The sequence below is a fragment of the Podarcis bocagei genome (genome assembly GCF_964188305.1).
Source record: "Podarcis bocagei genome assembly, chromosome: 8".
NCBI classification, from domain to species: domain Eukaryota; kingdom Metazoa; phylum Chordata; class Lepidosauria; order Squamata; family Lacertidae; genus Podarcis; species Podarcis bocagei.
In genome coordinates, this window is record NC_138133.1 from 50973370 (window position 1) to 51000409 (window position 27040).

At 42.7% G+C, this 27040-nt stretch overlaps 1 protein-coding gene across 30 annotated transcripts in view; it reads left to right on the forward strand.

Moving 5' to 3' along the window:
• Nucleotides 1-27040, forward strand: part of DTNA (dystrobrevin alpha) — a 199365-nt gene that overhangs the window by 151724 nt on the left and 20601 nt on the right. For 14 of the 30 annotated variants that reach the window (XM_081205860.1, XM_081205886.1, XM_081205870.1 and 11 more), the window contains 8 exons: nucleotides 1147-1236; nucleotides 6323-6400; nucleotides 7637-7729; nucleotides 13442-13529; nucleotides 16349-16461; nucleotides 17580-17693; nucleotides 25356-25452; nucleotides 26732-26752. In XM_081205860.1, the coding sequence (XP_081061986.1) occupies nucleotides 1147-1236; nucleotides 6323-6400; nucleotides 7637-7729; nucleotides 13442-13529; nucleotides 16349-16461; nucleotides 17580-17693; nucleotides 25356-25452; nucleotides 26732-26752 (694 nt within the window). The remainder of the gene's footprint in view (nucleotides 1-1146; nucleotides 1237-6322; nucleotides 6401-7636; nucleotides 7730-13441; nucleotides 13530-16348; nucleotides 16462-17579; nucleotides 17694-25355; nucleotides 25453-26731; nucleotides 26753-27040) is intronic. The other 16 variants (XM_081205884.1, XM_081205869.1, XM_081205877.1 and 13 more) reach the window with 9 other exon arrangements.

The window sequence follows — 27040 nt, forward strand, 5'->3', positions numbered from 1 at the left end:
TAGATGTCTCTATGTCTTACAAAGCATTGCTCTGCCCCACCCCAGGGGCAGACTTTGATAATATAATGCCCTTGGCAAGAACAAAATTGGGCACGTCCCCTAAATATGCCTTATTCTTATTTTCACAATAATTCATTTTGGCACAGTTGCTTTTTAATGGATCAATATGGTATTAATAATAATAATAATAATAATAATAATAATAATAATAATAATAATAATTTTGTGCCCCCTCAGCTCAGTGCCCTGTGTGGGTGAAGCACTTGCACTGCCCTAAATCCAGTGCTGCCTACCTAATATGATCCACCTGGCTTGCCTCCCTGATAGCAGGGCAACATGTTTGCCATCCTTTGTGTATTTAAGTAAAGTAAGAGAGATTCCAGGATGTTTGCTGAAATGGCTTGCTGGGCAGGATTGAGCCTCTGTGCTAGCTTCCCAGTAGGTTGGCCACTATTGCTTCCCGGGAGAGGAACAGTGACAGGGAGGTTGGCCCAATGCACTGGCAGGAGCACTGGATTGGCTCTGCCTGAGTGTTTGTCCTGTGCCAACCTCCCTCCCACTCACCACTCTCCATCCGAATAAGCAACAGCAACCCACTTGGCCAGGAATCCAGCATAGCAGCTTTGCCTCACCTGGTAAGCTGTTTCTCGATGTTTGAATGCAAAGGTTGGTTGTACTCCATGCTCAGGTACTATGAATTGGGCATGGATGAAATAACAACTTCCTAGGTGCAAGGAGGCTTATTACCTGAATATTGATGTTCAATCTCCTTTATTGCCAGCCAAGTTTTGTTATCCATGTCAACTGTTGTCCTATTCTGTGATGGATCCCAGAGGTCACTTGTCTACATTTTCTTTGAACCTTATGTTTCCCTCTCCGAATGACATCTCAGTGAATTAATGTGCAGTCTGATCCAATCGTGGTGGGGTGTTTTTGTGTGTGTGTGTGTGTGTGTGTGTGTGTGTGTGTTTTGCTTCCAGTCCTTATTAATTTGAAACCTTCATTCATTCATTCATTCATTCATTCATTTATGTCAGTATCCTATCCACTATGGCTGTAAACTAAATGCTTTTCCCACCAAACGTATCCCCATGTATTTCTGTTTGCACAGACTGTTAATGAGATTTCATTGTTTGAATCATTCAGGTTACATGAGGGTATAAATGTAGCCAGTCCTGTGGCTGATGAGCACTCTCTTATAAAGCTGTATGTAAATCAGCTTCACAACAATTTACGGTCAGTATAAGAAGAGCACTAAACTACTAACTGATGTAGTTCTGTAGCTAGTACATTAAAATCAGTACATTAATATATTAGTCATTCTTCAGAAATACTAACGGGGGTTGTTTTTTAGACAAAGGAATACTGTGGTTTTAATGAGACTTCAAATGGATCTCATGCTGAGCTTGAACCATCCTTTTATCTTGCATTTTGCACAGGGCAAGTATTTAAATGAATAACATGCGCTTGCCCCAGTTTAACCCTTAGGCCTGCTGACCTGTCTAGTTTAATTTTAGTGCCTTTCCTCCAAAACGCAGCTCAAAAAGAAGCTACATAATCCTCACAAAGGCACACCAATTCACACAGGGATGCAGCTTCCTGCATATAGTTGAGGTTGGCTTGGCAAACCAGTTACAGAGTGGGCAATGTTAAATTATGTACAATCAGCACAGCTGTAAGTGATGCCTCTCAGTGTCCCTAATAGCCAGTGGACCCACTAAGGACTACAGAGGGTTAAAATAGAAGTTGTTTTAATGGTGTGTTCGAGTCCTGTGCTTGGGATTCCCCATACATTTTTCTTTAAAAAGCAACTGCAATGGCTCTGATCCAGATTGACAGCATGGGGATAGGATTTAACCTTTTCATCTGGTGCTGTTTCCCTGCTGAAATACATCATACAGAAACTGCAGCTTGCCACTGACATTGAAATATAATGTCAACTTTTAAGTAGATGGTTAGTTGTGCAGAATTATTTTAACATGAAACTTGGAAATCTATAAAACCTGCTTTTTATCTGAGCAGTCCTGGGTGTTTCTTGAATGTTATTACATACATTCTGTTGTTTGTGACCCTGACTTACTAAGAAGGTAACAAAACAATATAGTAAAATAGCAGCAGCAGCAGCATCTTTTATGTTACAGTAGTGAAGAAATTCCCGCAGTAAGTGTGAAATGCCTGTATAAAATCAATGCATTTAATATCACTTGAGTTCACATATCTCTTGCTCTTTGTTCACTGTGGACATTATATTTTAGAGGATCTGTACTCTTTGACAATAATTTACTATCCAGTGTATTGAAATCTAATAGTTTATGTTGCTCTTTCACTTTACTTCCCATAAATATTTTTCCCGTGGAATTCTAGTGTATAGCACTGATTCATACATTCTGCAGTGATGCTCGAATAACATAGTCTCAAATAATTTCCACATAAATATTCTGGTGTTGCCTCTTTTTGTATGGTGAAACTACCTGTTCTTCATCCCCTACTTGTGGGCTTCCCAAAAGTACCTGATTGGCCGCTGCTGGTTAAAACATGTTGACTAGATGGACCTGTTGGTTTCATCCAACAGGGCTAAGTTTATGTTCTTAGTCACGTGTATGCAATTTTGGAGGTCCAGGAACAAGCATAAAAAACTGCATGCAGGAACCATACCTATCTTGATTCTTCACATACTTAATTAAAGCCAGTTAGTCCACAGAGGACATTTTTACAAGTGATGTCAGGAGCAAATTTTATCACTTGTGAATTACTGTGACATGGATATTGGAGCTGTAAACTCACTTTAAATTGGGCCAAGGGCTCAGAATACAAATATAAATGTGAATTTTAAATGTTTGATGCACTGTTTTGTTTATATATGAACGGGCACAATTGTGAATAGAAATTTTAGTGCCAATTCTGTGCTCTTAGGTTAGAAGTGGAGAAATTATATAATAATGCAAATGTTCAGAAAGTAGCTTTGTAGCATCTATGCAGAGATGTGAAATTTTAATGATGGTTTCTGCATGCCATGTACAAACACCCCTATTTTGAACACTGGGTGTTAGACTCAAAGTTACTTTGCTAAACCCCTGGGTGCTTTTTCTGGGACAGGATTATTATTATTATTAAAGCATGATATTTTCTCTCCTGGTAAAAGCAACTAAGAGGTTACTGGTCAAAATGTTTAGAAACAACAAGCTTATAGAAGGACCATAAATGATCCAGTTAACTGTGCATGTTAGGCTCATTTCAGAAAATGGTAGATGTCACACTCTTTCTGTTAGATAGCTAAAAGCATACTCATGCCATTTTTATAACTGAACAACTAAAACTAAACTGTTACGTCAAACTGATATAAAATGTAAGTCAAGATAGGAAGAAGTGAATGTGTGCGGGCACAATAAATTGTCAGACTTCAAAGCAATGGAATATCATCCTACACTTCCATTAATATATTATGGACATGATCTAATTGTGAAACTAACCCCATGAGACCAATTAGTCTTTAAACGTGTGTTTTTTCCTGAACAGGAGTTGCCTATGTCACATAACTGAGGAGACTTTTATCGTGGCTAGTCTTATCCTCTGGTCATTACTACCATTTTGTGGGATTGAATTCCATATCTGAACTGTATTTGTCTGTACTGAATCTTCCAATTCACCTTTACTGGATTGCATGGGTTCTAGAACAATGAGAGAGGGGGAAATAAATCTTGCTATCCATACTTTGAATACTTATATACTCCTCTATAATGCCCACTCTGTTTCCAGACTAAAAAATCTCAGGTGTTGTAAAGTTTCCTCTTTCCAGTCCTGTGATCATTTGCCCTTTTCTGTACCTTTTCCACCTGTACAATATCATTTTTGAGGTAGCACTTGTATGGTCCATATCTGTGAACATATCAGGTAATGCAATGCTAGGCTAGCTCCCAGGCCTTATTATTAAAAGAGAGAGTGATAATAGCGTCTTCTGGGCCTTGGATAGGGAGCCTTAGTAGGTCCCTTATTGTGTTCATGTTGGAATTATGCCATGTTTAACTAGGTTGAAACAAGATTTCTCTTCCATAGCTTAGCTACTGCCTTCTATTAATATCAAAGTATGTTTTTAAAAAAACCTTTCTCAGGGCATGTTTGTGACTGAGAAGAGATTTCACTGATACAGTGCTAGCACAAATATTTGTAAGGAAGCAAGATCACTGGCAGTCTGAGAAGTCTAGAACAGGTGGTGATTTTTCTCACCTTCATGGGAATATGGCATCATTTTGATTTGGTATGTTACTTAAATACAGCCTCTCTTTGCACTTTTATTCAGTTAGTTGATGAAAAACGAATGTCAACATACAAGTTACAGGATACAGCTAGAGCTGAGATGAAATCTCTCAGAACATATTTTTCTGAGATGATTTCTGGGACATATCTTTCTCTCAACTAACTAGAAAAAGCATCAGGTCAGGAGAATTTTACCTAAATATTCTCAGCACTTTTTTGTGTCTGGTGGTTGCTGTCTCCCTGCTTCCCTTGCCCTTGCCCCCATCATACAATGCACCAGAAAAATATACTAGCTCCAGTGCATTACAGAGAGTGTAAAATAGATAGGCTATTTGTACACAGCTGTAGATAATCACCATGTTGGAGAGTTTTTAGCTTGCTTGGGGGATTCCCCCACCTGCATTCTACAATGGTATGAATGCATCACATTGACACAGAGTAAAAAAAAATTCCTTCCAGTAGCACCTTAAAGACCAACTAAGTTAGTTCTTGGTATGAGCTTTCGTGTGCATGCACACTTCTTCAGATACAAGTGTGCATGCACACGAAAGCTCATACCAAGAACTAACTTAGTTGGTCTTTAAGGTGCTACTGGAAGGAATTTTTTTTTATTTTGACTATGGCAGACCAACACGGCTACCTATCTACTATTGACACAGAGATCTGTGCAGGCATGGTAAGGCCAACCATGCTGCAAAAGCCTATGTCACCCACAAGTTAAGCAGAACTGGAGACTGGAATCTGTTTCAGATTCTAGAAGCATGAAAGAAAGACCACAGATAGATAACTCTTCTGGAGTGGTACTGAGTGGTAAACATAACCAGGAGCAGACACTGTATCATTTGTAACCTGACGTGTTCACCAGGATCCTGTGGCCTAGATACAGATATGGGCCCCCAATGTGCATATGAAGTGCTGCTCTTCTACTGAAATTTGAAGACTTACATTGTGCGCGTGGAACAATTCTCCTTTACATAGAACATTCCCAGTATTAAAAAGAATAGCGTATTCCCTTGCACTCATGGAGTTCCAGTTGAACAATGGAACACCATAGTTTTTCATATAATTCCCACTATGTGAAGCAGAGATCACTGATTTCATGGGAAACTGCTTCCAAATTAGTGTGCTAAAATATTCACTTCTAAGCCATCAATTTCAATGGAACCCAAACAGATTTTAGTAAGGAAAGGATTCTCCTCCATTATACCACAACTACTTTAATCGCCTCTTATATGATGTTGTAAATGGAGAAATCCATTCCTCTACATGGCACACAGCCCTTTGGCTATAATATGCATTTTATTTATAATAGCTGGCATGAAAGGATTGCTATGGAATGGAGAAATCGGAATGGAAAACCTGGAGCAGAAAAAAAAGTATTTATGCCGTGTTTCAGAATTGCATCAAGAAATGTTGTTGTGGTTCTGTATATATTTAAACATAAAAATGCAAACGTAAAAGAATATAATAACAAATAAGCATGGTAGAGCACTATATACTTGACTATGTTTAAATCAGAGGTCATTTCAAAAATACTTGTTCAATGTGAACATTTTCTTGGAGATCATCCATAATGGAGAGAATATCCTTCTATAATGGCAAAGAGAAGAACTGTGTCTTAACTTCATCCCCACCCCGCCTAGCTGAAATGCTACCCTAGAAAATGCTTTCTAAAGAGTTGGCAGCATTAAGTCTCACTCCACACAGTACGTGGCTTGCAGCTTAACAAGTTAAGGCTGCAAACCTAAATGTACCTTCCTAAGCTCCAATGAGCTCGGTGGATCTTATTTTCAAGTGGATATGTGTAGGATTGCAATTTAAATAGGGTTCTAGAAACCATTTTGGCTGAAGCTTAGGATGTATCAGCTTCCTCTAAAATGTTTATAAATCAAAGAAGTAGACTTGTAGAAAATCACCATTCTGTTTTGTACAAATCTGATAGTCCATTTTAGACTTTTAGAGCAATTTTAGCATTATCTGTTATTTAAATAACTTACCTATGTTGTAGAGTTCAGTGGATTTCAGCCTTCATGGTTTACTGTCTTAGTTGTCCTGTCTCATTAACTAGCTCTCCTTACAAGAATAATGAAGTAGAGCAGAACAAATTGCTGGCTAGGGCTGCTCCAGCTTTTTTGAAAGGCAAAGGGTAAGTTTTAAAAAGTGCATCAGTAGCTTGCACTAACACAACTAAAGCAAATGCCTTCTCCTCTGACTATACTATGCATTCCAAAAAAGTATCAACGGGAGAATTTTAATTTCCTCATAATTTATCTGCCAGCTGGATTAAGCACAAATAAACAGAGACATATGAAATATAGTAGCACACTTGAGGTCTTGCTATGACATCTTAAAATACAGGTAATTCTACATTTTGATGTAGATTTGTATATGCGTAGTTAAATTTTGCACTTCAGTCCTAAGAGCCAATCTATACAGATCGAAAGATAATGGAGTGCACAGTTCCTAGGACTGTAGCATTTCATTCTATATTGGGAAAATCAGGGGTGTAGTACCTGCTTGGGCGCCTTGGGTGGCACGAGCTGCCCACAGGGTGGGGCAAGTGGAGCTTTCATGGAGGCCGCCGCCTCGTCAGCTGTAGGGCAGATGCAAGCCCCACGTTGCTGTTTGAGGCAGCTCAGAGCCTGCAGGCACCCGAGCCACCGCATCACTCCCAGGAGAGACATGTGGCTTGCGCTGTAAGTGCTGCCCCCACAGTGTGGTGCCCAGTGCGCCACCATACCCCAAGCTATGCCTCTGGCGGAAATCACCTGTTTGTTCAACCCCCTCGCATCAAAACATACCCAGCCACAAAAACCTTGCACATTGTGTGAGAGTGTTCTAACCTAACCACTAGTTTGCTAGGTCCAAAAAACATTTTGCGTGGGCAAGCATTCTGACATGTAGTCTTCTACGTATCATTTGAAATGGTTCATTCTAAGAACTGTGTCACATGGTTGTTGGTTGGTTTCTTTTTGCATGTGTAGATTGGCTCGCCTGACTGATGTCAGTTGAATTCCCCTTTAAAATAAGTGTGCTTAGTACTTGAGCTAAAGGTTAGCAATTTCTTATATTCTAAATTATGCTTCATTGTAGCACTAATCCAAGGCCAGATCCTGCATGGTCCTTGAGCATCTCTGCTGCTTTAGCTTTTGTAGGTGCTGATATTCTTGTCTTGCAGGCCCACTTTCTTAATATCTCTAAGTTCTACCTTGATTGGATGGAATTGATAACCATTTCAACACTTGTTTTATGAAGAGAGAAAAAATACATTTGACTGCTCATTTACAAATTCCCATTTCACACTCTTACTTGCTCCTGCTTTCTCTGTTTATTTCTCTTTGTCTGTCCGGACTATACCCTTTTCCCCCCAACCCTGTTTCAGGTTACAGTATAGCCTCGATGTTGCAGACAGGCTGGCTGATGAACATGTTCTCATTGGGTTGTATGTCAACATGCTCCAGAACAACCCCTCACGGTTAGTGCAGGCTGGGCACCTTGGTGGGGAACTTTAGAAACGAATCCAGGCCATTACAGAATGCAACTCCTCAAAGGACTGTGCAGAAACTAAACTGACTGGCCTGGTCCTCGTTCCATTGGATTTCAGCACTGTTAAATATTACAAACAGTAGAATCACTACCATGCACATTGATTTGTGTTAGTCTCTAAAAGGCAATCATTAGTGTGCTTATCAATATTATACATACTCTGACCCATTTATCCTACTAACTGACCAACTGGGTGACAATCTACATGAGCCACCACAGAATTGCTGCATATGTAAGGAATATTCTTAAGTTTCTTTTTGTGTGAAATCTGTATGAAAATTCTCACATCCAGTTGTCAAAGGCACATGATTTCACTGAAAAGATACACATGACCATCACTCTTCAATTCACATAAAGTGTATGTTCATCATTACATATTGATCTACAACTTTCTTATATGGAAGTGACATCTGAATGCCTTGATGAATAAGCAGCATTAAATCCAAATACAGTAATCAGCATAATTAGGTGTTTTTTCAGATTGTACTGTTGGCAGTGGTTGTTACTAATAATCGTTTCTTTTGCGCTTTTAATGTGCATATTGCTTTCCTGGCTTTATGCTGTTTATACCTAAAACAGTCGTTTCAGATAAAGACAGTTACTTATCCAAGCATCCAAGGGGTTCACGGCTAAGCAGAAATTTCATCTCAAATCCCTCAGGTCCAACACCCTATCAGTTAGTCCATGCTAGAGTGTGTATGACAGAATGCACAGATTCAAGTATTCTTTGGAATATTTTTTCAAGTGAAGAAATACAGTGGTTGAATAAGAGGACTTTTTATTTGCCTGCTCTGTTGCCACTGTAGAGCTGTACCTTAGACTGATCTCAAAAGCAGTTGATAAAAGGTTGGTTGAAAGCATGTGGTGGTCCACCCTATAGTGTCTACAGAATAATGAAGGCTGGGCATCACACTCATGAAGTATTTAAGGTATGGGATCGTGACTTAAACTTGGTTTTGGATTCTGTAAAACACATTTTCCTCAGCAGACATTTAAAAGGACGCCTTTTTTGATGTAAGACTGGAAAGCTCCCTGTGTTGTGACATGTGAATATATCCTTTTACATGGTTAGATAACTGATGGGCATTTTCTGAACAGAGTGTTCTGGTATAATAAGCCATCCTGCTCTGTCTATGCTTCTTGCTAGCTATAGCCATTTACTTGCCAATTGTTTTTGATATCAGTCAAATTGAGGCCCATTCCTTTTTGTATACACTTGCTAGATGGAGCTGAGGTAGTTTGAGTCCACATGCTCAGTGCGGAGAAGAAACTGTGTGCCATGATAAACCCTTAAATTGAATGCTTTTGAAGGTTTGGATGGGTAAAGAAATAATGAAATCCTTTATAGTTCAAACTGAAGCAATGTGTAGTGCATAACATATGATTATTGACATTCAAAGATTTCAGTATTAACGTACTTGATTGAAAAGAGCACCAGTCATTCCCATTATATTAACAGGCAAATTTAGCTAACAGACTTAACCATGTATTACATAATGCTTTGTGGTAGGGAGTGGAGAAGTGCATAGTTCTGAATATTTAAGAGCTCAGGCAATATGTTATTCCTGAGCATTATATAATATATAAAGACTGGCATCAGTCCTGATACTGTCCGTCTGCTATTGTCTGTGGTTATGCATTGAATTGGTAAGTGGCCATAAAGTTTTTGTACAGCAGGCCACAAAATTCCCAGCTCTAACTAATAAAGGTCTGCCGCTTACAGTCTAAACCACTGTTCACTATGTCCACTGATACTAGGACCAGAAGCAATTTAGTTGAAATTGCAAAGAGACAAACTCAGATAAAGGTTTAGGGCAACTTTTTATAACAAGTAATGGAGCATGCAGAGTAGAGACAATTGGGAATCTTCCATTGCCATTTGAATGCAAGCCACAGCTTTATCCAATACAGGTCTGATTGCTATTCAGTGTGGTAGCAAATGATCACATGTAGCAGCAATGCCTGATACTGCCACAGTGCATGTGATCCATTTCCAAAAGCCATTATCATCCTAATGAAATACTAACACTAAAAAACAAAACAAAAAATCCTCAAATAAAGCAAAACAGCATATCTTCACAGATGCTAACATAACATTAGTTCTGAACTCTACATACTGTACAGCCTCATCCAAATGGTCTGGGAGGCATCAGTGATATTGAATGGATTGCTAGCTGCCCTAGCCTGCTGTTGTATGTTTAATGCACAGAATTTCTGAAACTTTCATGGCATGGAAATAATATCACTTGCTAATCTTGGTGCATCAACCTTCTGCTAAGAGACATATTTACAGCAGCCAGTTGAAAAGTTGACAACTCCAAGGATACTCGCAGTTAAATAGGAGTAATGTCCCCAAAGGGCTGCACTGACATGTGGGACATAAATGACTTCAATCAATCAAGATATTTGAATAGCCAAGATTGAGGCGTGTTGGTTCCATAAACATTTTTCTCATGCAAATTTCAAAAATGAAATGTACTTTTAACTTGCATTTATTTTTGGCATGTGGGCACGGGGAGTAATTTTCCTTCAAATCAGAGTGGCTTGTGTTTACTGGAGTGTGGGTGTCTTTGTTTCCTTTCCCAGGCAAGTGTGATATGACTAATTTGTTTGAGCCATCTGAGTTGACTTCGGGTGAATTAGCAGACTCTAGTAGTCTCAGGAAATCTATCAACTGAGAAATAGCTAGTGGTGTTGCCTTGCCCTTTCCCACTTAATATTATACAAGTATATATCAAAATAATACATAGAATTACTTTCTCCCACAAACTTGCAACCACAGTGTCCAAGTGTATGTTCATATGTTCTGTTGTCATGACAGCAAACAAGTGATGGAATTGTCACCTCTTGACTTGCCTAGAGGAGAGGATATATAGGATTGTTCTGGTTTTCCATCCTATCTAATGACTTTTTCCATCCTATCTAATGACTTTTTCACTACGAGAATTATTTGGGATACCCCCGGCCTTTCACAGCATATTTGGAAGCAGTTTTGCTTTACTTTCTCCCACAATTCAATAGGCACTATTAGACATGCATGGAATATTTGGAAGGAAGGATCCTGCCTACACCACCAGACTCTGGTAACTGTGGTGCAGCTTCAGCCTTTCTTCCTTATTTGTGACTAACTGCTATCTACTCTTAATGGGAAAAAGTAGAATACTTTTATTGGGGACAATGTTGCACCTCCTCCACCCTTCCCTTATAGTTACAGTGGCCCAGTTCGCACAATTCAAACCATGCCTTATTGGGAACAAGCAAATATGTGGGTTCCTAGAAAGAAGATCACAGCCACATCACTCTTCCTCCAGTTCTGCTCCACTGCTGTGAACTAAGCCTTGATTTGGTTTAGTGTTACATTCAAACTTAGGCTTGATCTCCCCAAGGTTTGTTCTATGGCTTACTGCTCTTGATTTGTCACAAGCCTAAGTCTGGATGTACTGCTAGGCCAAACCATGGCTTATCTTATAGCAGCGCAACAGCAGTAGAACCAGAGGAGGAGCAACACGGCCACTGTCTTCTTCCCAGAAACCCCATGTTTGCTTGTGTGTGCTGTGCCATGATTTTGCTTAGCAGTGTGTGTGTGAACCAGGCCACTGTGGTCACAGTGTGTCTGTACGTATAAAGGACACAGGCATGGGTTGCATCTCCAACAGTGTCCTTGTGGGCCCTTCATCTACTCTGCCTTGCCATGCTTATTTTCTTGAACACAATCTATTGATTTTTTAAAATTATCATATATTCCGGTGCTTAATTAAAAACTATATGACTGAAAAATTTGCTTCTAATAAGTTGTCCTGAATGAAACACTTATCTTCACTCTTCCTCAAGTGTTGTTTCTTTCACATTTTTTGTTCAGTTTCAGTTTTTATACATACACCATTTAAGCAGATGGTTTTTACTGAAGGATGAATCCATTCTCAAGGGAGTGGGGGGGTGGAGAGAGAGAGAGAGTCTGTAGCAAGACAATCTAAACCATACACAGAATTCCCAGTGGTCTCTTACCTTGCATTTAGAAAACAGTGTGTTGTGATGTAGAAGATAAAATTTGCAGAACTTTGTCTCATCCCAGATTCAAAGATAAATCCTGCGTTATCAACAAAGCTGAAGCATTTAAATACCTCAAAAAGTTTCATATGAAGGAAAATCTCATACAAATACATGTCCATATGCCTCATAATTGTATTAATTTTTAATTGGAGTACTACTCGTTAAAGAATTGTTATTGACATTAAAACCAGCATGCTTTACTTCATTTAATCAGTAGTTTAGGCTGCAGGTCTAAACACACCAGGGAGTCGGTCACATTAGAGTGGGACTTGCCTCTGACTAAACATTCATGACTTTGCACTGCTAATTCAACTTAAAGCTACGCAACACAATTCTGTTTAGCAGGAAGTCAGTCCCACAGTGCTCAGTGGGGCTTTCCCCCATGGAACAGAGCATAAAAATGGAGTCTTGGGCTGTAATCCTATACCCATTTACCATAGCATAAGCATCACTGAGCTCAGTAGGACTGACTTCTGAGCAGTCAATAACCATTAATAAGTTATAATAAAAAGAGGACTGTCAACCAGTTTAATTTAAATTTAATCCATTTATTGACAATTCATCTATTAATTTATGTATCACCAATACATAATTATAGGTACTCTTTCATTACCGTAAAGACAATGTGAGGAATCTTAAAATCTAATAAACTAAGGTTAAAATCATGGGGTTGTGATTAAGGTTACACTTACCTAGGAGTAAGTCCCATTGAACTTAATGGGACTTACTTCTGAATAGATGTGCATAGAATTGTACTGTAAAGTTACCACTCATTGTTAGGAATCGATATATTTAATGTTTTCTTCAATGTTTAATGTTACAGTAAATATATTCGAATAGCAGTAGCCTAAAAGAATAAGCAAATGTGCCTTTAGCTCCCTTTGGGAGATAGTTATAACATGTTAACGTGACATCAAACATGAAAGAAGATATTAAAGATACTTCATCTTCAAAAGAAAAATATTTTACTTTCAAAGACAAGCTTCCTGAAGGAGGAAAATAAGTTTACTTGATTTTTAAAAATTCAAAATGGCAAAGAGGCCATGCTGGAAACATAAGAAAAGCCCTGCCAGATCAGCTCCAGGTCAAGCATCCATTTCCCTAGCATAGCCAGCCAGATGCTTTTGGAAAGTCCAAAAACTGGCCAGGAAAGCAGCTATTTGCCCTCCTCTAGTATTTCCCATGGTGTTTAGAGGTATACTATCCCTGAACTTGGGAGATGCATTTAGCTGGAATGGTTTATAGCCACTGATAGACTTCTCCTCCATGAACTTTGTGAAATCCTTTTGAAGCTGCCTCTGTCAGCACGTATCACAGCATCTTTTAGCCATAAATTCCACAAGCTAATTGTGCAATATATTAATACTTCATTTTGTCTGGCCTGATTCAACTGCCAGGGAATTTCACGAAGCGATCTTGAGTGCTAGAGTTTCAAGAGAGAGTAATTTTCCTCTGTCCACATTCTCCACACGATTCATAGTTTTATTAACCTCTATTATGTAACTTTTTTTATATAGGTTACGGAATATTTTCCTCTCGACCTATATATTAATGTCTCTCCCAATTTTTGCTTGCCCTTCCCTCACAACAGTTTGCTCGACAGCCCAAACCGTCTAGATGAAGAGCACAGACTGATCGCAAGGTATGCAGCAAGACTGGCAGCCGAGACTACTTCATCAGTAAGTGGCTTTCATTAGGAGGAGGTGGTTTTGTTTTGTTTGAACTTGCTGAAATAAAAGGGTTGAAGAAAGCTACCACTATTCCCTGGGATAGGCTTGTTTACTTAGGAGGAACTATCTCTAGCCATGCTGAAAGATTGATTGGCACAAGTCTAGAAGTCACTGCAATCAATAATAATAATAATAATAATAATAATAATAATAATAATAATTTATTTTTATACCCCACCCATCTGGCTGGGTTTCCGGTGGCTTCCAACAAAAAATTAAAAATACATTAAAAGATCAGTCATTAAAAACTTCCCTAAACATGGCTGCCTTCAAATGTCTTCTAAATATCATATAGTTGTTTATTTCTTTGACATCTGATGGAAGGGCGTTCCACAGGGCAGGCGCCACTACCGAGAAGGCCCTCTGCCTGGTTCCCTGTAACTTCGCTTCTCACAGTGAGGGAACTGCCAGAAGGCCCTCAGCACTGGACCTCAGTGTCTGGGTTGAACGATGGGGGTAGAGACGTTCCTTCAGGTATATTAGGCCGAGGCTGTTTAGGGCTTTAAAGGTCAGCACCAACACTTTGAATTGTGCTCAGAAATGTACTGGGAGCCAATGTAGGTCTTTCAAGACTGGTGTTATGTGGTCTCGGCAGCCACTCCCAGTCACCATTCGAAAGGCACATGACTATTCAGAAGGAAGTCCTACTGAATTCAGTGGTGCCTGCTCCCAGCTGAGGTGGGTTAGGATTGTCGCATTAAAGTTGAAGATTGGAAATACTGACATCTCTGTGAGCATACATGATTTCTGGCTGCTGCCACAGCAAATGCTCAATCTCTGAGGCTGCTTTGGCAATACTGCAGGGGCAAAAGCAAAATCCAAGGCCCATCTGCCACATAACACCCTTAGGACAAGAGGGTCCTTAGCGGCAGGTAGGGTTCCCCATCACCACTACTGTTCGCTTTGTCCTTTCATCCTCCAAAACATATTCCTGCAAGTATCACAGGCTGAGAATGGGGTTTCTATTTCCAGGCCTTGGATTGCCTCAGAGAAATGATCCAGGTTTTGAGGGCTCAGGTCATTTCCAAGCTAATCCAAGGGGACTTTGGAAGAACTCAGTCATCCCTAAAATAGACCATGATTTCCAGTTAATGACAGACATTATTCCCCCACCATTGCTGCATGTGCAGCACAGTTTCTCACTGTAAAAGCTACTTATCATGTTCGTCATTCTGTGAGACTTGTCTCTGAAAATTATTACATGACAGTTGAAGGAAAGTCACTACTGCTGTAGAGAGAGTTCTCTTGCATCAGTGGAACAAAATATTGGCTAGTGCCACCAAGCAGAGGTTTTTCAAGAAGTTTTTCAGAGATGTTGTGCCACCCACCAGAGGACCTTCTCCATCTAGGAGAAGAAAGTGAGATCATGCTCATTATGACTTATTTGCTAAGCACTTGGAACAGTAAAATCACTTGAATCCATAGCTACTTATGTGCAATTCTGATTAAAATACAGCCAGTGAATACATTCAGAGCATTAGTTAGTCAGATTTTGTTGGGTATGTTTCAAGTGCTGTGGCCTCAGGCCTCTGTGATGCTGCCATTCCCCAACTGACCCTGTTCAATATAGCCAGGACTGCTTCAGCTGTGCTAGTATTCTATTGATAGTTAGCAAGTAATGAGCTCCTTCCCCCTCCCCTTGTTACTCATCTCAGTTGTCTTCAAAATGGGAGGGGAACAGCAGACTAATAATAATAATAATAATAATAATAATAATTTAGTAGTATTATTATTATTTATACCCCACCCATCTGGCTGGGATTCCCTAGCCACTCTGGGCAGCTTCCAACAAAATATTAAAATACCGTAATACATCAAACATTAAAAGCTTCTCTAAACAGGGCTGCCTTCAGATGTCTTCTAAAAGTCTGGTAGCTGTTGTTCTCTTTGACATCTGGTGGGAGGGCGTTCCACAGGGCGGGCGCCACTACCAAGAAGGCCCTCTGCCTGGTTCCCTGTAATTTGGCTTCTCACAGTGAGGGAACAGCCAGAAGGCCCTCGGCACTGGACCTCAGTGTCCGGGCAGAACTATGGGGGTGGAGACGGTCCTTCAGGTATACTAGGCCGAGAGTGTGCATCTTCTCTATAGCTTTGCCACTGGAGCACCAGCTACAATGATGTAGACTGTGCCAATGGCCAAATATTATCCTGACTCTTTTAAATTACTGATGGTGTCGTAAACCAAGGAGTGCTTCTGTCATGAGGAGGAACAGGGAGGGAGGGAGATTGATCACAAGGTCTTCTGAGGAAATTCTTAACAGATACTGTCAATTAACCAAGTGGTTATGAGAGAAGTGTGACTGGATGGAATGAAGGCCAAAATAATTTATGTGGGCCAGAAATCAGTTAATTGCTAGTCACTTTCAGTGCAGTGTCTCAGGTGTATGTATTTGGTTCTTCCACCCAATATCACACAGTGGACTTTTGGTCACGCAATTGGATTTCCCTTTCTTCTTCTTTACCTCAACCCTCCAGAGCACATTTTGTGGGTGTGCAGAAGGCTGCAGTGGGAAAGGGAATGATGGGGATTTCAGTTTTGTTTTTGTATTGTGTGGACCACCTTGAGTTTCTTTGAAAATCAGGCAGGGTATAAATTTTTGTAATTAATTGAAGTTGAATAAACACCTTTACACAAGCATTGCTGTACGATATCAGTCATATGGTTAATATGTGTATGAATACAGAAAGGACAAAAGATGGGCATGTCTATCTTTAAACAATATACTTTTATTTGCCATTGTTATTGACATGAACAACCTGTCTTCCAGCAACTGCAACAGCAACCACAACCACAACAGAGAGGTGCTCCAGATATCTCATTCTCTATTGATGCTAATAAGCAACAAAGACAGCTTATTGCAGAACTTGAAAATAAGAACAGGTAAGAGTCTGTTGTAACCTACCTCCAAGCTAAATGTATGTCTGCAGATAGAAACAAAGTGTATCAAGTATCAAGGCAGAGTTGACCAAAACTGTGGTGAGTCTGTCATGAGGGAACCTATAGATGCAGTATAATACCTTGGGGCCACTGTTTGTTTCTGGGTTTTGGATTTAATTCAATAAGCAATAAGACAATCTGTACTTAAACAGTGCCTCCTAGTTGCAGCATCTGAGCTTTCAGTTTTTCCATGTAGCAGATTTCGGGGCAGTGTGAAGAGGTACCTCTCTTTGGGATGGGGAGGGGGGAGGCATCTCAGAGTCCAGGGGCAGCAGCAGAGGCTGCCTGAAGGACTCACAATGAGAGGTGAGAGGAGAGGAGGCTGAGGGAACACTCCACAAGGGAGGGTGTTTGAAAAAGGGTGAGAGGCTGCCAGCTCTGCAGGCAAGCGATGACATAACTGGGCTCCTGAGCCCCACAGGGGTGCCACAGAAAGAATGTAGTTGGTCAAGGGAACCGTGGACCCAAAAAAAATGAAAACCTTTGCTCTAGCACAACAAAAAAGAAGAAACAGACACTTTGTGGTTTGTTAAGTGATGGGGAAATGCATTGAAAAGTGTGAGATGAACAGTTGACTAATGAGAATACATATAAACACCCCATAAGAAATCGGAATGAATGCAGGACAAATGCTCATCATTGTTTAACCACCCCACAAACAAATCAGAAAGAATGTTCAACAGAGTCCAACTAGGTAAATCCAGAAGTGTTGCATCACTTGAGAGTGAAGGTGCTGTGCTATCTTCCAGGCAGGTGGGACGCTCTTGCTTACCAAGAGAGGGAGGAGCTAGATGGCAGGGAAGTCGGCACAGTGCAAACACACTAGGTGCTCCTGCTGGTGCTTTTGCACCATATTTACCTCCCTGCCGCCTCTCCCTCGAGGTAAGCAACAGTAACCCACCTGCCAGTTAGTGAAGCAGTTCCCCTGTCACCAGCTGCTCCTGATGTGCTTTTGTGCAGGCACAAGCCAGGATGAATGCCCAATAAACAGGTCATTTAGAGGGGCCCTCGGTGAAAACGTTACTGACAGCTTACCTCTTCTTCTTCTCTACTTCTGTAAGAGAAATCTTACAAGAGATTCACAGGCTGCGACTTGAACATGAGCAGGCGTCTCAACCCACTCCAGAGAAGGCAGCGCAGAATCCTACTCTCCTGGCAGAACTTCGGCTCCTGAGGTAAGTACATACAGTATATTATATTCAGCCAATGACTTCAGAGGTTTTTTATATAAAAAATAATAATAACACAATCTTACACATCTCTGCTCAGAAATAAGCCACATTGAGTTCAGTAGGGCACACTACCAGCTAGCATATATTGTTTTGAGGTTGTGCTTTTCCATCATTGATTTTACTAATGGAGTTGTCAAAAGATAACTCTTCCTCTAACTAGAAAAAAATAATGGCAGCAACATGCAACATTAGTGTTGTAGAACTGATTAGAAAGTGAGCAAGATCAATGTTCAAGTTTAACTGTTTCCCTTTTGGAGACCCATCCTAAAATGTGTTTTAAAATACTACAAATAGGGTGAAATAGTTTTACTTTTTTAAAAAAAAAGTCCCTTGATTATGCAGTGCTGGAATTTTTACTTGACTCTCTGAGGCTGTAATCCTGTGTACACTATCCTAGGGGTAAGACAGTGTGTGTGGTGCTTGTTTTTGCATTTCTTTGATTTTGCTTCACAGATAAAAAAAAGCATAATAACTTTCTTTAAATTTATTGACACTGAATGTCCTTAGGGAGCTTTGTCAACAGAGATCTGTCCTCCATTTTAATTTGCAATGTTACAGGAAGCAGTATCTGTCCAAGCTTGTGTGAGGTCAGAATAGTAATAGTTAATTAACAGTTAAAGGGGCTTATTTTAATTCCTTGCACAACATTTGCAAAATAGCCAAATGAAAGCTTCTCAACATAATGAAAATATAAGTAGGGACTATGTGGTTGTTCCCCAAGTGTTTTGTGCAGTGTACTGGCTATTTCACAGTCCCAGGTTCTCGAATAAAAATATCACTTTGGTTCTCTAACCTGAACACCAGGCTTTGCCAATCTAGTGCCCTCCAGGTGTTTTGAACTACAACCAGTGCTTTTTTTCTGGGGGTATGCAAAGGTATGCAGTACCAGCACCTTTTTTTCTCGAAGAAAAGCACTGACTAGAACACTAATCTGCATTCTGCTTAAAGGCTGTTCTTGCTTGGGGGGGGAGTTCAAAAGATCCCAGAAAGCTCAAAAAGTCAGCCCAGTAAACTGAAATCAGGTGGTGGGGAAGGAAACTTAATTATTAAATTGTCATTCTAGTTGGCTAAGAAGTTGAGAGTGGAAGTTAAGATAATGTCTGTAAGGACTCTTCCAGACATCCTTTTCTATTGAGCATTCATCATGATTTGTGCTTGTTATTTCAGCAGCTCTATGTTATCCCCAATTAACACTCAACTTTAAAAGAAACAAAAAAACAACAACCCAGAAGTTAGTACCTCCTTAAAGGACACTGAACATGTTCCTTACATTGAAAAGGATAGTGTTTGAACCTATATCTGTTGATACTGTAGTCAGCAGGGGATGAACATGTATGTGAATGCACCTTTGAGGCAATGTGTGTTGTGCCAAATAATCAGCAAATAGATGCAAGATCATACTCAGCAGTGTGGCATCAGTTTGTCCTGGATCAGGAGACCTTGTGGAATAGCTGAATTACCAGGGAAAGGAATCCCAAGAACTAGAGTAACACATATTGAAAAAGCAACTTATGGTTCCAAACCCAGCCAACAGTTAAATAGGCTTTACCAACTTGAATTCACAATGGCAGAAGGAGCGCAGATTCTGACAAAAATCCAGGATGTTCAGGAAATGTCAGCCTTTTGTGTGGGCAGACTTTTAGCCGGTAAACATTTGATCCATTAGAGAATCAATATTGAGTATCAGACTAGGACAAGGGAGTGCCAGCTTCTTGAATGGGTCACCTTGAGCAAGTTATCCCATCTCAGCCTAACCCATTTTATGGATTGTTGTGGAGACAAATTAAGAAGTGAGGAAAGGACTATCTATGCATGTTGTTCTGAGCTTCTTTGAATAAGAGACAGATAAAAACAAATAATAAAATAAATATATATTTGGTGCATTGGAGTAGCATAGTGGTGAGCTAGGAAAAGATTCTGGAGGGCTTGTCATCTGCTGCAAGAGTGGAACCAGGCTCCATGTTTTGAATTGTGCTCATGGGCAGTCTTGGGGCAAAAACCTACTGAACAGGATATCAGGTGCAACATGTTTTGGATTACAAATGCAGGTGTCAGGGAACTGCCATCGGAGCATCAGGTGGTGGAGGGGCTCAGGGAGGAAGAAAGAGACTCAACAGCTGAAGCAGGCACCAGCAGGGGGAGGAGTGATTCTCTGAGGGAATGTGAGCAGGAGGGAGGGCTCAGGGACGCTTCCAGCGAAAACAGTGGGGAGGTATCTGAGTCTCACATAGGGAGACCTACACCTCGCCGGAAACTGTCACGCCGTGAGTCCAGGAGACGCGTTTCCGTTAAGGAGCTCCTTTGCTGGAAACGCTTCCGCAGACAGCCACTGTCGGACTCTACTAGTGACTAGAGCAGACATGTCTGAGGAGCTCCGTCACACACTGAGGTTTGTGGGGTCGCACAAACTCTGAGGGAGCACGATTTTACGCACAAGCAGCTAATCAATCCCTAACAGCAGTCCGACAGTCTTTGTACGCTGCCTGTGCAAGAGAAAGCATCATGAGCGAACCAACCGGAACCGGAGGAGCTGGGGTTGGGGCTGGTCCAAGCTTGGAAGATAGATACCGAGCGTTGGAGGTCCAACTGGCGCTGCAGACGGCGAGGCTGGAGGAGAGAAGGGCTCAGGATGCAGACAAGAAGGGGAGAGCCACTCAGTTCCCCAGAAAGGTACCAGGATTGGTGCAGAAGTTTGGGGGGGACCCCAAGGATTACCATGCCTTTAGGACAGAGATGCAATATGCACTTAATGTGCAGTTTGATGAATTCCCTGATGAGGAATCACGAGTTGCTTTCGTGATTGGGCATCTTGAGAGGGGGGCGAGAGACTGGGTTCGACCCCTGATGGCAACGCACAATGACGTACTAAAGGACACGATGAAGTTCTTTCGTGCAATGGATATCATGTTTTCCAGCGATATTGAGGAAGGGGTGGTGCGCAGACAGCTAATGGCTTGCAAGCAGGGAAGCCGATCTGTCCGTGAGTACTGGACTGAGTTTACCATGCTGGTTCACAGACTGGGTTGGGATTTATCGGCGGCACCCATTCAGATGCTATTTGAAGAAGGTCTTTCGTCGGCTGTGAAAGACGAGCTGTCACGGAGCCCCAGGGCGGGGTCTATGGATCAGCTGACCAAATCTGCGCTGACCATAGGAGCGCGTCAGGAGGCAAGAGCCTTGGAGAGGCGGGAAGGGAGAGGGGAACGTTGGAAGGAGTTCCGCATTCCAGACATTCCTGAGCCAGCTTTCCCGCCGGCAGAGCCGATGGAAATCGGGACAGCGCGCGCGCGCGCATTTTCAAAACCCAGCGAGGGGGCTAAGAAGGAGGGAAAGGGCGCCCGGAAATGCTATCTCTGCCAACAGCCAGGCCACTTTGCCAGAGTCTGCCCCCAGAGGAAGGAATGGCAAGGGATGGTGGGAGCTGTTGAGGGGGAAGAGCAGGGGGAGACGGAGCAGGTAAAAGCCAACGCCTGGTTGCCACAATCGGGGCACTGCAGCCAGGCCAAAGAGCAGTGAAAGTGCCCGTGCCAGAAGCTCCTCGACCTGCTCTAGTGATTGAAGTGTTGCTAGAGCTGCAAAATGGACACCCCCTAAAAATAAAGGCGCTATTGGACTCAGGCAGCTCCTGCAATTTTATGAGCAAGGAGTTTGCTGCTGAACACCAGATACAGACTATCCCTTTAAGCAACCCCCTGCAGGTGACCACGATCGATGGCAGGGAGTTGTTGGGAGGAGGAGTCAGCTTGCAGACGGTCCCAATGATCATGAGGGTGGCAAGGCACACAGAACTGATAGCGTTTAATGTGGCCACCTTGGGAGGCGCTCCCATTATTTTGGGAATGAGCTGGCTAGCTCTACATGATCCGCTGGTTGGCTGGCATCAAAGAGTGGTGTCCTTTGGTTCAGCACATTGCTTAGAACACTGCAAAGGGGAAAAGGGTTCAGCAGGGGCCCAAGCCACCCTAGCAGGGACTGAAGTAATGGAGAAGGTGAAGGTACCACCACAGTATGCAGATCTCAGCGACGTGTTCAGCGAGAAGGAAGCTGACCAACTACCCCCGCATAGGCCCTTTGATTGCCAGATCAATTTACTCCCTGGAGCACAGCTTCCTGTGGGCAAGTTGTATGCCATGTCAGACAGGGAAATGCAGGAGTTGCGAGAGTTTATTGACAAGAACCTGAAGAGAGGTTTCATCAGAGAGTCCAAAGCAGCGGGGGGTAGCCCAGTGTTTTTTGTGGACAAAAAAAACGCGGACAAGCCGAGACTTGTATGTGACTTTAGGAGGTTGAACGCAGTGACTGAACCAGTGGTGTTCCCTATGCCCAGGATTGATGATATTTTGACCAGGGTGCGGAAGGGAAAGATTTTTACAAAGCTGGATCTAAGGGGGGCGTACAACCTGATACGCATAAGGAAAGGAGATGAATGGAAAACCACCATGTTTACCCCTTTGGGGGCATTTGAATATCTCGTTATGCCATTTGGATTACAAGCAGGCTCCGCGTGCTTTCAATCTTTTATGAACCATGTACTGGGCCCTTTGCTCTACAAGAATTGCGTTGCTTTCCTAGATGATGTGTTGGTGTATTCGGAGAATGAGGAGCAACATGTGAGAGACGTCAGAGAAGTGTTGAGGAGACTGCAAGCCAACAGGCTGTGGGTGAAACTGGAGAAGTGTCAGTTTCATACCAAGGAGGTGGAATTCCTGGGGTACCGCCTGTCAGACAAGGGATTGGCCATGGATCCCGGCAAGGTGCAGGCGGTGCTGGACTGGAAAACACCAAAAACCAAGAAGGATGTGCAGAGGTTCCTAGGGTTTGGAAACTTTTATCGTAAGTTCATCCGCAACTTCGCCCATCTGACGGCGCCCATTACTGACTGTCTCAGCAGTAAAAAGAAGTTTGTATGGACGGCGGAGGCGGAGCGAGCGTTTGAGGAGCTGAAAAGGGCCTTCGCCTCTGAAGAACAACTTCTGCATGTGGATTTACAAAGGAAGCTAAGGGTCGAAACAGACGCATCTGACAGAGCCATAGGGGCGGTGCTTCTTCTGCAGCCGGGAAAGGAGGAGTCAGAGTGGCGACCGTGTGCCTTCTTTTCGCGAAAGCTGAACAAATCCGAGAGGAACTACACGGTGTACGACCGAGAACTTCTTGCGATTCATGAGGCGTTCCGGAGATGGAGGCATCTGCTAATTGGTGCACAACATAAGGTGCAAGTGTGCACGGACCATAAAAATCTAGAGTATTGGAGAACTGCGCGAGTGCTCAACCAAAGGCAGTTGAGATGGGCCCAGGAGTTCTCCAAATTTAACTTTGAGATTTGTTACGTGCCAGGCCCAGAGAATGTTAGGGCGGACGCTCTCTCACGCAAACCTGAATATTTGGAGGGGGAGGGAGCACCTGAAGAAACCCATATCATCCCAGAGGATCGCTGGGTGTGTGGGGCGACTTTGGTGGGACAAAGGGAATTGGTAGAGGGTACGGTGCTTGATGCATACGCCCAGGACAAACTCAGGGGTCTCAGGAGGGAGGAAGACAAACCCGGTGGTTTTGAGGAGAGAAATGGGGCATTGTATTACAAGGGAGCGTTATATATACCCGAAGGGGAATTGAGGGAGAAGGTACTCAAGCAGTTGCACGATAGTCCCACAGCAGGGCATTTTGGGCAACACAAGACCATGTGGCTGGTTACTAGGGAATTTTGGTGGCCCAAGGTCAGGGAAGATGTGCGGGAGTATGTGAGAGGGTGTGAACAATGCCAAAGAGCCAAGGGGGAGAGGCGGGCGCCGGCTGGTTTATTAGAACCACTGCCCACACCTGAAAGACCGTGGGAAGCAGTGGCAATAGATTTCATGACTGATCTGCCAAGGTCTAGAGGGAAAACAGCCATCATGGTGGTGGTAGACCTGTTAACTAAAATGGCCCACTTTATAGCCTGCTCACATGCGGTCACAGCAGAAGAAACAGCCAAATTGTTTGTAGAGAATGTGTTTCGGCTGCATGGCGCCCCCTTGAGGGTGGTTTCAGACCGGGGAAAACAATTTACTTCCAGGTTCTGGAGGAAGCTCATGAGCTTACTGCATGTAGAGGTTAATTTCTCAACGGCCCGTCATCCAGAAACCAACGGGCAGGCGGAAAGAGCAAATGGGGTTCTCCAGCAATATTTGAGGTGTTACGTTAATGACAGAGAGAATGATTGGGTGGAGAAGCTGGCGTTGGCAGAATTTGCCTACAACAATGCAGAGAACGTGTCCACGGGGATGAGCCCCTTTTTGGCTAATCACGGGTGCCATCCCAGAGCCTTCCCAGGGGGGGAAGGGGAGAACTGGAGCGTTCCAGCTGCAGAACAGTTCGTTGAAGAAATGGAAGCGATTCATCGCCAGCTCCAACTCAACTTAAACAGGGCTAAGGAGGAATATAAGAGGCAGGCAGACAAAAACAGAAGAGAAGGTGAAAGCATTAGGGTGGGGGACCAGGTGTGGCTGTCAACCCAAGGGTTGCCATTCAAAGGAGGTTGTAAGAAGTTAAGACCCAAAAGGCTGGGTCCGTTTGAAATCATGCAGCAGGTCAACCCAGTGGCTTTCAGACTCCGGTTACCGAACCACATGAAGCTGCACCCAGTTTTTCACAGGTCGTTGCTGTCACCGTATAGAGGAGACAGTGAAGGGAGGGTCACTAGGGGACCAGCAATGGAGGAGAAGGAACACAGCTACCATGTAGCGGAGATCCTTGATTCCAGGTGGAAGGGAGATCAAGTAGAGTATTTGGTAATGTGGGAAGGGGAACCGGAGTCGGAAAACACCTGGGTTAGGGCAGAGGATGTCAATGACGAAGTTTTAATAGAGACTTTTCATCAGAGGTTCCCACGTAAACCTCAGCCTGTAGCGAGGTTCCGAAGGGAATACTTTGCCACCACCGATGAGGAAGAGGAGTTGGAGGGGTTCCCAGATTCTGAAGAGGAAGAGGATTCAGCGAGCCAGGACGACGATCGATGGAGGGAGTTGTTCGAGACGTCTGAAGATGAGGAAGATTCTTTTCGGGGTTTTAGCCCTTCACCTCCCAGAGGGGAGGTAATGGGAGGGGGTGAGGGGGGCCCTGGAGGGGAGGTGGATGTCAGGGAACTGCCATCGGAGCATCAGGTGGTGGAGGGGCTCAGGGAGGAAGAAAGAGACTCAACAGCTGAAGCAGGCACCAGCAGGGGGAGGAGTGATTCTCTGAGGGAATGTGAGCAGGAGGGAGGGCTCAGGGACGCTTCCAGCGAAAACAGTGGGGAGGTATCTGAGTCTCACATAGGGAGACCTACACCTCGCCGGAAACTGTCACGCCGTGAGTTCAGGAGACGCGTTTCCGTTAAGGAGCTCCTTTGCTGGAAACGCTTCCGCAGACAGCCACTGTCGGACTCTACTAGTGACTAGAGCAGACATGTCTGAGGAGCTCCGTCACACACTGAGGTTTGTGGGGTCGCACAAACTCTGAGGGAGCACGATTTTACGCACAAGCAGCTAATCAATCCCTAACAGCAGGCTTTTCCACTGCATGTTCATTTGTCTGGGAAACTTTGGAATGGTTAGCTATATGCCCTGATCTTAAATGCTTATTTCTTAGGCAGAGGAAAGATGAGCTTGAACAGAGGATGTCAGCTCTTCAGGAAAGCCGGAGAGAACTCATGGTTCAGTTAGAAGGCCTCATGAAACTGCTAAAGGTAAACTATTTTAATTCCCAAGCCTATACGATTTCTCTCCTAGACCAGGGATGTGGAACCTGTAGCCCTCCAGATGATGTATGACTATAACTTCACCCTTCCCTGAGCATTGGCCATGCTGATTGGGGTTGATGGAGTCTAACAGCAGCTCAGGGGACTCCAGATTTCCCATCCCTGCCATAGATGTTTGTTCTGGGAAATACCTCCCACTAACTTCAGATATTAATCATTCCCATTGCCCAGACAAATAGGTTGCTGTTGCTGTTATCTTTTCAACCTACAATTTGACCATTCTTTCCACAAAAACAGCAGCAATGGAGAGTGCCCTTTTCTCCATGTACTTAGTATATCCTTTTAAATGCCCTTTCCTCCAGGTACTTAGTACTGAGGGGCTAAAGAGTGTTGTTGCTAGTTGTCATATTTTGTTATATACACCCCCTTCAACCTAAATGATTTGGAAAGGGACTAATGTGCAGAAATGCATCCCTTTGATAACAGAAATTCAGTTGGGGAGGGGAGGGGGCAGATGGGCAAGGACTCAACTTCTTTGTTTGGAATTTTGTTCATATTTTAAAAAATCAGTCCTGGCATAAACTAGCCTAGTCTCATTAATACCTGCAGGGGCTAAAATTATATTATTTTCCTGTTAGCTACCCCTATTTAACAAAGTATATTTGTTGATATACAGAGGTGCACAGCAAAAGAGCTATTAAGCCATCTTTGCTGTTTCTCAATCCTGTATAGAATCATAGAAGGGACCCAAGGGTCATTTAGTCCAACCCCCTGCAATGCAGGAATCTCAGCTAAAACATCCATGACAGATGGCCATCCATCCTCTGCATAAAAACATCCAAGGAAGGAGGCTCATAATATATACGTAAAATATATTTGCATCCAGCAACATGACAAGCTTTTGGAAATTTGAGGCTGGCCCCTTTTATGGTTTGAGTGCACCACTTAACTTGGAGCTGTGTTGCTATACAGCCACTCCTGTTGTTATGTATGTACAGTGAGAACATTTAAAATGTAAGAGTCCTGCTGAATCTGACCATCTACGGTACTCTAGCAGTGATTAGCCAGGTTGTTCCAAAACTTCTCAAATGGGAGAAAAAGGCAACAGCTCTCCTTCATTATTGCCCCCCCCCCGAAATTGATGTTCAGAAGTATGCTGTTCTAAGACCAAGGGCTGACAATCCTGCTCTGTGGCTGCAGCTCTCTCCCCTATCTCATACTTTAAGCTCAGACTCATCTGACTCGCAATGATCCAATCTTTCTTTAGGAAGAAGAATTGAAGCAGGGAGTAAGTTATTTACTCTGTAGATGTCACTAACTCTTAAGAAGTGCTCCTGTGATCCAAATGTGTGCTTACTACATCTGCTTGAAATGCGTTTACATGCTCTGGACCAATAAATAACACTACCTCGCATGTCTTTAACCTTTTATCTGAGAAGTTAAGGTACTTTAAACAGTCAGCTGTTATGGCTTTCTTGAGAGGTCAGCAACAAACATAACAGATCTCTGTGGCTCACTACTGATATAATGGTATCTTTGGCATGAAGAGCAATAACTCTTCAATGCTGTCCAACAC